This window comes from Rhopilema esculentum, chromosome 5, assembly GCF_057945365.1.
Source record: "Rhopilema esculentum isolate cy_ngs chromosome 5, ASM5794536v1, whole genome shotgun sequence".
NCBI lineage: Eukaryota > Metazoa > Cnidaria > Scyphozoa > Rhizostomeae > Rhizostomatidae > Rhopilema > Rhopilema esculentum.
Window position 1 is genome coordinate 8792686 of NC_142819.1, and position 11333 is coordinate 8804018.

Genomic DNA, 11333 nt, shown 5'->3' on the forward strand with positions numbered 1-11333 from the left:
CGTTATTGTCTGCCTTTTAGTTCTATTTATTTTGTGATCACAACTTTGATGTAAGAGCAGAATATGGACGATAGAGTCTCCATCTTCCACGACGAGCCTCTTTCTGGAATGCATCTTCTTCTTTAGCTCTTTGCCCCCTGTGCAAACTTCGTCTAAGTAATAAGTATTGGCCTAGCCGTGCGCCAAAATGGAAGGGGTAAGAAAATTATTTATTTTCCCTTTTATTTTGTTATCACACTTTCTCAGTAAAGTTTTATTTATATATTTATCACTTGCAGAATGTGCAAATGGAAAGTCTTTGTCTGATCTCAAATTTATGTTTGGGTATTTTATCAGTTAGGAAAGTTTCATCGCCTTTTTAATTTTTCCATTCCAAAAAAACAATGTTCAGTAACGACATTTGCACGCATAAAATCTATCAAAGAGAACTTTGAAACGTTTCAAAACCAAGTTAGGATTGTTCTACAAGAGACGTATATAATAATAAAACACTTCCTAAATTGAGTCTCATTTCATTAAATTTAATTTATGCTATTATGATCAGATCAATTAGGTTCAAATTTCTGAATAAATACTGGAAGGCTAAAAATGACAATAATCAAAGCAGGAAAAATAAGCAAAGTTTTTAAGAAATGAAGCAATCAAATTAAGACATTTAAGCTGAAATAGCCTAAAAATATAAGGGCAATTAGCCTGAACTAAGGTGATTATTTTTTGTAAGCAGGAGCCTACCTTTTTGGGCAAGTTGGGCCGGAGCCGTTGCTTTCATGCAAATGGTACCCCTCATGTCAAATACTGTATCTACCTGACGTGTCAAATTTTTAAACATGAAAATAAAACCAAGAAAACTAACAGATGATTATATTTATGTGTATTCAGCAACACTTCTTTATCCGTTTTCACTTAATGTTGAGGTTATTGCCAATTGTTTTCTGTCGATATTCAATAAAGTAAACCCACCACTATAGGCCTGATGAACACAAAACAAAGCTTCCACGGCTAAGTGTCGAGTTTTGTTCAGAAAGGTAGGGGATGCCCTGTGAATCAGCAATGATCGCTGGGGGTACTGTCAATAATAATTCTAATTTTTTTCAAAAACGCCAAAACTCTTCTTATTCAAACGAATGCTCAATAAACTGCTCAATAAAACATAGAATGTACTACATAGGATACAAATGTTTCATCAAATGCGTGTGCAATTACATTGGTAACATAATTTATTGATGAAACTTGATCAGAATCCAGCTGATTTTGTTCCGACACCAAGAGACAGTTAGAGACTTGGTCTCAGGAAGGCTCAGCTCTGTTTTCCTCCTCCTGTCAAATTTTGGAAAATTTTGATTTGATCCAAGTTGCATTTGATAATTAAATTCTATTCTAAGGTTTTCTTGCATTCCATATATTTCATAAGTGCAGTAATGCCAAAATAAAGTATGTTTAGTTTTGTTAAATTGCTTCAAATGATTTTTAGCAGCAAAAACAAGGTAAAAAAGGGGCCAAGAAACAGAAGGAGAAAGCAGCCAAATCAAGTGATCAAAACCCTAGCCAAGCAGCCACTGCTGAAGATGCTCCAAAAAAGAGCAAGGCTGAATTAAAAGCAGAAAGGAGAGCATTACAGGTAACAAACATTTTTTATACATATGCCAACTTTCTGACATTGTCGTGGCAGCTTAAATATTAATTTGAGCCCCTACCCTGGGACATTGGCAAACCCACATGCAACTAGCCGCAAATGTGCAGCTGGTTTAAGAGGAAAAACAAACATGATTTAGGGAATTTGGCAAGTAACTTATAATTGTAGTTGGCTATTGATTTGGTTGTATTTCAGTTTTTTCTGGACATTTGTTTCCAGGTTTTACTTTTAAGTTCGAGTGGCTACTGAAACCTTTAAATAATTATTTTTTATGGTCAAAGTGTAAAATTTATTAGTCTAAAGTATTTGAACAAAATGACACAAAATTCAACTTTAAATAAACCATAAATTGGACTCAGTTGAATGAGGAATGGATAAAAGATTTGTGCAGGATTTTGAACAAGAAAGGGAACAAGGTAGAATACTCAATCTTAATTTATTGTTGTAAACTTAGTCTTGTGAAAACAAGAACAAGAAACAAGAAGACTTATTCTTTTAATTTGCAAAAGGAAAGTCAGTTCAGCGAAAGGCTAAAATATGCACATAACCATTCAAGTTATAATTTTTGTCCCCCCTAGCAAGGAAAATATTGATAAATTGCAGCATTCCTTTAAATAGTGAATATCAACTGAACAGTAGCAAACTTTTCAACAATTTTTCAACAACGCTGAATTATATATTTTTGTATCTTAGTATTAGATGGGAAATAACACTTAAGTCATAAAATGGGTATCAGGGCCACACCTTCCATAAACGTGGAAAAACATGAAGAGAACTGGAAAAGCTTCTGTGGTACTGGACTGGGCGAAACAGATCCCTTGCTTTTTCACAGATTTTGTCAATAGATTTTTCTCTAGAAAACAGTTGAGGGCCTACCTATAGAAAGCCTTTTTCAAGGCATGATAAAACTGTTTGGTACCTGTTGCCCCCTGACCCCCATCCCAAAAACTTAAGCAGTGTTCACACTACAACCTTTTGAAAGTGCCTTCAGTCACTAGTTGATGCAATTTTGCTTGCTAGTTAGCTGCCAGGTTAGTGTAGGCAAAATGTCACTCACTGCATAGATAAAGAGCCAGCATTTATGATATTTCTGACAAGTGATAGATCTGCTAAGTGTTACCTCTTTCGTTCTCATTTTACCATCGGTTCTGTCGCTTAAGGATGATTGTATGCCTCATTTCCCAATTCTCGTATTTCAAATTTGGCTGTCTCTGATAAACATTAATGCATTTTAAACAAAAGAATTCCTAGGAACAATGCATTGCACAAGCTTTTTAGTAGCTGCCAATGTGAACAACCAAAGTGGGAGCAAGCAAGCATAAACTTGAGCTCTTCAATAAGCGCCCAGTGGGAACATAGCCTTAAACATAGTCCTTTTTAAGCATTATTAAAAACGTGAACAACTGAAAAAGTGAGAAAGTTACTTCCGTTTAATAGTCTCTAATTTTATATTCATTGGGGTAAAGTGCTACCAAGTGGAGACTAGCATTACTTTTTCAGCAAGGCTGATGAAGACTGAAGGAGAAAGTAACCGTTTTCATTAATTTCATAACAAAATAAAGGGCTTAGATTCATTGATGAATATTTCTAAATCGGACTACACTATCAACTCCTAGAAAAACAATTAATATACACAAAACCATGCAAACTGAAGCAGACTATATTGAATAAACCAGTAATGGAAAAAATGACAAAACAATTGATGCACTTACACAGAGTTACCTGAAGGGGAAATTTCTAATAGATAAAAGTAATTGTAAGAAAGAGCCACCAAATCCACTTTAACAAAGTAAATTAGACTAAAATGAAAAAGAATGAACCCAAGGAAAAGGCACATAACAGGGTGAAATAGGCAAAATTATGTCATTGCTTGCTAACCTGCTACTTGGCAGTGCTCAGCAGCTGATGTAAAAAGAGCCAATTGATATTTAGAGAAGGAAAATATGTCTCAATGGAAAATGAAGCATTTTCATATCAACTTCATTTTATTTTTGTATTCCAGGAAGCTCAACGTGCAGCAAAGCTTGCAAAAACTGGAGGAGAAGTAGCACCAAAGGCAAAACCTGGAGCAGAGAACCAAAACCAGGCAAAACAGAAAAACCAGGATGGTAAGTTGGTTAAAAACGATTTTCAGTTGCACTATGAGCAAACAATGTCTCCTTAGTTCTTTTTCACGCAAAGTGTGAAGCCACACTGTTGTTGTGTCACACAAGTTGATCTTACAGAAAAGCTTGTTAATGCACGTTTGCACTAGTTAGTAGTTTTGTAGCTAGTTGAGTTGAAACACTGAACTTGAGTATCATGACATGGAACATTTTACAAAATTTCTTCTTCTATCAGTATGACAACTGGACAACAATTCTTATAAAAGTCATACTGTTATTTATGGTTTAATAATTTTCAATGAACCATATTTTGTTTGATTTACATTGAATACAATGCATGAGTATGTTTTAGAATGGTTTTTGTTTTGATTCTCTGATTAGTTACAAGCATTTACCATTCAATCAAAATTGTGTTTTGATACATGCAAGCATTTAACATATGAGAGATTATTTGCCCCTCTTCAGAAAGTTTTCGAAACAGCTCCTATAGGCTACATAAAGCTCTTCTCATTATTTTTTTGAATATTTAAGAGAATTTTTCTATTTGAAATTTGCGTAATTTCTCTAGCATGTAATTTGAATTTGAAATACTAAGATCGATATTCCATTCTTAGATAGGAAATATAAATTCTTATGATAAATAGGTGTTCTGCAAATGGTTTGATTTTGATTGAATTAAATACATAATTATGAAAATCTGGCATGGGTCTTTGTGCTACCTTGAATGATAGCACAGCTGTATGACCGAAATTCTATCCAGATGCTTGTAAGATTGGCCTTTATCACATTAGCATGAAAGAAGTTTTAAGTTACTTCTATTGACAAAAGAGTTGATACAGATGCAACAGGTGCCTATCAAAATACTCAAAGACAGGTACTGACAAAGTTTATTTTTCAGGAACTGGTCAAAATGCACACAAAAGACAAGATTCAAGAGTATCATACCAAATTCAGATGGATGATGAACGGGTCCAGAAAAAGGAAGCGAAAAAACTGGCTAGACAGCAAGTAGGTTTTCTTTGCACCTGGGTTGTCACAATAAACGTCATCTGACTGGATCTCCCAGTACATCCCGATTTGTATATTTGTCCTGGCCAATAAGAGATGTCATTCAATGGATTCTGGCTCTATAGATAGTTTCTTGGAAAAATTAAGGGTTTATAAAAAATCCATTAGTTGTAATTACTATTAGCTCTTTGACATAAGTACCAGATGAACATACGAAGCATTATTGAGCTGTATTACCGTTATCATTTGGTCTTTAGGTTTATCCAACCATCCATTGCCCAGATTTAAACCTCAATAAATCTGAGGTGAGTTGTACAGGTTTTTAAGGCCACAGAGGACTGATCATTCTCATTTGAATGCACATGCACGCACCCACCTATTTTAAGGCTTCGTCCAGAAACTGCTAAGATTCAAAGCCGCAAATGAGTGAATTGGGCTGTTATTTCTAGGTTCCAATAAGAAGCAGGGTACAGAAAAAGGTTAGCTTGTTCTCGCATCTTCATCAGTACGAGAAAGACACTTCATTGACGAAAGAAATCAGGTGAGCTATGTCATTTTGTAATTAGATGTGAATCATTGTTCAGCTGGCATAACTTTCTATTTGATACATCTGTATACATTTGGTACGTTGAGAGGCTCATCCGGGTTTTTACCTAGACTCATGCTGGAAGGTATGATAGAAGGCATCATGGAAACGTCTTTGTAGAACTTGCGTGAAATCCCGAAGAATAACTAACAGTAGCATCTGGGCACTAGTTGAGTCCAGTTGTCAACATCTGAAGACATGTATTGTTGTATTCCAACTATTATTTGCAAGGGTTTTAATACAAAAATCTGAGCATTCATTTGCAGCTTGCAGTTGTACATTGAAATCATAACTGGCTTCTTCACAGTGTTCGTCTGCTGGCTGCGTTATCTAACTGCAACAACTTTACGTCACTTCACATTCCTTTTGTCGTCTAATGCATTTTTCTTCTGTTTATCCAGTTCTATCTCTGGAGCCATTCACCCAGTCATAATCAAATTAGGATTGCAGTATGCTGAAGGTATCATCTCAGGTGCCAATGCTCGATGCATCGCCTTACTTTCAGCATTCAAAAAGGTATGGCCAGCGTTTATCGTTTTTTTATCTGCCAGCTATATTATAATCAAAGTTATGTATTTCTAATTCAGGTATGTGAATATGTACGCAAATGAAAGCTACTGTTTCTTAAGGTCTGCCATTTAATTCTCGATCGCTTTAGTGCTCGATCGTAGGTTCTTAACTGTAACAACGAGTTTCGTGCTTAATGCGCTCATTAAGCAACAGTTGCAACAGTCAGAGGTTGATCCAAACGTCTTGCTTCATACATGCGATAACTTGTTTATTCATGTTAAAATTCAGTTATTTCAAACCTCTGAAGTTTTCCTGTTTCGAAATGTTGGCATATTCAGTTTATCCAACGACCAAATGGTCAAAATCTGTGCAATGAAGAATTTAGTATATTATATATGCCACTTCAGACGAATTCATTTTCACCGGTTCAAATTTTGGATGACATTATTTCTTACAGTTTGCGCCTTTGGAAAGAATAACCTTTATTTCATTTTTCTTAGTTTTAATAAAAAATCTCTCATTGGCAATTTCCGATATTAGAAATCCAAATAACTGTTTCTTCTATTTTATTTCCTTGAAAATATGTAGTATGTCTCGAGGAATTTATAAGGGTTCAAGTGTTCAAAATTTTAAGGAAAAGTTTATGTACCCAAGGTGCAATTGAAACTGTTGTCTTACTCCGTGTTTGCATTTTTAGTCTTCAGTGTGTTTTACAAGCTACAAATTTCATTTTTCAAGACAAATGGCCAAAAACTTGTCCCCGTGCACCGTTTTTCTCGACCCTGGTCAAACCAATCACGAATTCAGCGACGGAGCAAGGGATACTGATTCATTTCTGCTCAAATCAAATGTTTTTTCAACAGTCGATTTTCATTTTCTGTACGAAGTTTAAGCATTTTGAATTTAAACTGCTTTGTTTATCCTTATTGATTTTAGTGGTCATGCCAAGATTGATATTTACAATCAATGTTTTACGCAAATATGAGCTCCCTAAGTAAAGGTGACTAAAATGTCGGATACGCATAGGCTTTTAGATGTCAATCATTTTTCTGTGTTTAATTCCTAGGTGATTGCAGATTACACAACACCGCCCTCAAAAGAAATATCAAGGGATTTGGAGGCAAGAATAAAACCATACATAAGGTACCGAACGATCTTAGAAAATTTCAGTTTCAACTTCGTTTCAGTTACTCACTGCCCCTGCTCCCAATATTTGAGAAATTTTTCTAATCTAAACTTTGCTTCAGGTAGCCAACGCAGTGTTAAACATACTCGTATCCTTTCTAGCTTTCTGACGCAATGCAGACCCCTTTCCGTCAGCATGGGCAATGCAATAAAGTATCTTAAAATTCAGATTACAAGCATACCCCCTGGCACTCCTGAGCAAGAGGTAAGCTGTTTTTGTTCTTTTAAATTCCTTGGGTTTCGTTTAGCCTCTCTGTTTATGAGGGGAAACTGAGTGTTGTATCAAATCAAAATTGGAACTTCTGTTTTGGGGCATTCGAATATTTAACAGTGAAATGGCATTGTAAGAATTTAGCTTTCCAAAAACCGCATTAATTTGCTGCCGGTACGTTCATTTCAATGTATAGTAAATCGAAATTTTCCCCTTTATACCCCGTTTCAAATTCAGATTTTGTTTGTTTTGGCAATTTTATATGTATGTATGTAATTCACCACAATCCTTTTATTTACAGGTAATAAAAGTTAAAAAAATTAAGAAAATTATATGAATTAAAAACAAATATAATCACCCCTCAAGTGGCATGGATAGGATTGAAAGGTTAAGCTGACCTAATTTCCATAATGATCCCCTTAGAGGTGCAGGTTTAACAGGAAAATGAGTTGATCTCTGAAGCTGCTTAGAGATAAATATTCTGATTTATTATTCATTAGGCCAAAGACTCTTTATTAAAATGTATCGATGCATTTATCAGTGAGCGAATTATTCTGCCCGGTGAAGCAATTTCAAAGACTTATGCAAATACAAAAATTAATGATGGTGATGTTATTCTCACTTATAGTTGGTGAGTACAATATTTTCTGGCTAATGATTTTGAATGTATGTTTCTTTTCTACATTTTTAACCCATTGATCTTTCGAGGGTTAGCCCCTGAAGTTATTTTTTCTAGAGTCAACGATTATCAAGCGAAATTTCTTATGAGATATGCTAACATGCTTTTTTGTACATTTTTTAATACGTAATTGTTGTCTAGTAATCGTATTAAGCGTGAAACTGGGAGTAACAACTTAGAACTGTCCTGTTCTAAAGAGCAAAAGGTTGTACAGCTCTGCTTATACCCTATCGACCACTTTTTGACAGACCAGTGAACAGTACTTTTCATGACTGTTTTCTAGTAGATGGCTTACACTTAATTCTAGCATTACAAAGTAGCGAATGTCTCAGATATTAGTCATACCCATGTTTCATTCGACCACGATTTCAGTCCATGGGTGATCTCCAACAGCAGATCTTTGCCGTCTTTCAATGATAAATCAAGTTTAGTTGCATTTGAGATGCTTTATATCTGATATCTTGATTAGAACAAGTTTAAGTAAAAAGCTTGGCTAAAGAAAAAAATCCTTGAGCATAGGTTTTTTTTATCTTTGACTGAATACTCTGCAATATTCCATACATGAAACTTTTGGCACGGGACTACAACTATAAGAACATGTCCACACTTTGAATACATTTTCTGCTTTGTTTACAGTTCTTCTTTGATTGTAAACATTTTGAAAGACGCTTATGTTGCTGGCAAGAAGTTTCAAGTTATCGTTGTCGACTCAAGACCAAAATTTGAAGGTATTTGTGTTCTGATTTATTTCTTGCTAACAGTCTAACTCAGTTTGTTATTTTGATCATTGATAAATGAATGTTTTTTCTTTCAGAGTCTTTTCGTTCTTCTAGTCTTTAGTTCAGCCACCACCTCCCCAAGGAACTGAATTTAGACGATTTGCTGCAAAATGTCTTGCTTTATTCTAATTTTAAATAAAGTTATCATTTGAGATTTAAAGCCCTTGTAGTTTATCGAATAAATTATTTGAGTTATTTTCGCGTGCTCCCCTTTCACTTCCACAGCACTCTCTATTTGTACTATTCTAATATAACAGCATATTATATGTCTTATAGTTGTAATATTTCAGTTCATCTATTTCTTTTGAATGTTTTATTTCTACTTTGAAGGCCGCAGGGTTGCTTCTATTTTCATTGGTCTATAACGTTTTAGATGGATAAAGTTGTGATGGCTTTTGTAAATATTTTATACTTATTGATTATATCCGCCCAGAACCAATGTTAACATCTTGTCCATGAGATAAATAATTGAAAATTCAAAGTCTTAAGAGCTAGAATTGTTTCTTTTCTCCTGGTTTGATTTAGCGGCGATTGTAATAATTTCTTTCTATTACCAACTTACGAGAAGGATTTGTCTGATTTTTAGGTCGCGAAACCGTTCGTAGGTTGTCAAATATTGGCATCAAATGCTCGTACGTGCTGATAAATGCTGCATCGTTTATTATTAAAGAAGTAAGATACACATTGTGTGTAATTTTATAAAGTATAAAGATGGTTGTCATTTTATGTGCATTTAAAAAATTGAAATTGTCTATATCCCCATTAGAAATCTTTCTCGTCGAAGATCGCTCTATGTCGACGTAAGATTAAATGTCTTTGCTGTTTAATTCAGTATGAGCTCTATCCAAAATTTTGGCAAAATATTTTTAATAGGGCCATGTAATTTTCAGTTGAACACGAAGATTGCTATTAACGACATATTTTTCTTTCTCTCCTATTTCTCGTTATTCTGTTTCTTCTCGATTGACCTTTTGTTAATATTAAAGAAAAACAATTCTTAGAACGTATTTAAGTATGTGAACTATTTCTTTGAAAAGGAGGGGGGGGGGGAATTAGCTTGCTAGCCCCATAGGGTTTCTCTATGGAAGATTCCCAGGAGTACCCAAACACCCTGAGCAACCATTTCTGACAATTAAATCATTCGAACATTACTCCTTTGTGCCTCAGTTGGTTTTTGCATTTTCTCACACTTCTGGTGATCTTGATCTTGTTCCAAGGGCCCAGTGTATTCAAATTGTCAATTAATTTTTACTTTGGTTGCCTTTGAGAACTAATACCACAATTTTTGTGGTCTTCCTAACCTACATTGAAATATGAGAACCATATGCCCCCCTCCATTTGGGCCTTCCTTGTATTTTGAGCTCGACAAGGTTATTGAGAAAATTGCATGCAGATGGTTCTTTGTTCTTTATAGGCTTAATTCTGTAACAAAACTCTATTCCAGGTGACAAGAGTGTTCCTTGGCGCCCATGCATTGCTGGCTAATGGTTACGTAATGTCACGTGTTGGCTCTTCTATAATCGCCATGGTGGCAAAAGCTCACAATGTCCCTGTTCTTGTTTGCTGTGAAACGTTTAAGTTTTGCGAAAGAGTACAAACCGATGCCTTTGTATTCAACGAGCTAGGTTTGCCTTTATTCTTTGATTTTCACAGAAGCAGAGCCCTAGGCTTCCCTAATCCTCTACCCGTTAATCTTTTGTAGTAGTTTGGCAGTTTTTTTTAAATTGACCTGATCGCAGGGATGGTTTAGCTGAAATGAAAAGTTTAGAGTGGATTTTAGTTTTTCAACGAGACTTTGCACTTAGGATAATGGATGTCGTCTTTTGATACCCGTATGTATAATGTGAGGTACGATGATTGGAGAAATTAGTAAGACAAAGTCTTTTAGGTTTAGAACATTTCTCTTTCCGATCAAATATTGTTAATTTCAATAGTATTTTTAATGGTCCTTATAGCTTCAGTGTATATTTAAATAAATCATATTTTCACAGTCTGGAATTTTTTATATAATTTCCACCAAGGCAAACGGCACCCCTCTATATTTGAACTCAAGTGACTGATTGGATTCATTTCTATTATTGATTTATGTTGCTTATATGGCGAGCCATGTTTTTGGGGATATTTAACCATAAAAGTCTTACTGATTATGACGGGAACTCTCCCCTCTGGCAGTAATACATCTCCTCTTGATGTCGCATCATTTCTGTAGTGTTGCCGCCTTTGATACATCACAAATTCTTTGATGATTTATTATTGCTTTTTCATATCTCATTAAACGTTCTATTATTCTTTTTCTCTAGGTGACCCAGATGATTTAGTCGAGACTCGCATTTCGAAGACCGACGGCAATATTTTAGAAGGTTGGAGAGACATTTCTTCTTTGTACTTGCTAAATCTTGTTTATGACGTCATGCCTTCTAGTTTTGTGGACATTGTTGTAACTGAATTAGGCATGATCCCGTGTACATCGGTGCCTGCTGTATTGAATAAGAAATCATAACAAATAACCTTATGAATGCTTATATTGTCTTTGGTAACTTCGTATTCTAAGATAGGCCAAATGGAAAGTCTTTCTTTGGCCTGCATATTAAATTCTAATCAAGTGATTCGTTGTTCTTTGCCGCTATAAAAAAATCG

At 35.0% G+C, this 11333-nt stretch overlaps 1 protein-coding gene across 2 annotated transcripts; it reads left to right on the top strand.

Annotated features, from left to right (window-relative positions):
* Positions 1-46: 46 nt before the first annotated feature.
* Positions 47-11216, top strand: LOC135689931 (translation initiation factor eIF2B subunit delta). Of its 2 annotated transcripts, none has more exons than XM_065207296.2 (13): positions 47-196; positions 1472-1618; positions 3636-3741; positions 4637-4746; positions 5196-5287; positions 5734-5848; positions 6909-6985; positions 7130-7232; positions 7739-7869; positions 8554-8645; positions 9283-9368; positions 10141-10321; positions 10997-11216. In XM_065207296.2, the coding sequence occupies exons 1-13, from the start codon at positions 188-190 to the stop codon at positions 11194-11196; spliced, it is 1449 nt and encodes a 482-aa protein (XP_065063368.1). In that variant the 5' UTR covers positions 47-187; the 3' UTR covers positions 11197-11216. The 2 variants fall into 2 exon arrangements, with proteins under 2 accessions (XP_065063368.1, XP_065063370.1); XM_065207298.2 differs by having other exon boundaries at positions 82-196; positions 1475-1618.
* The last annotated feature ends 117 nt before the right edge of the window (positions 11217-11333 follow it).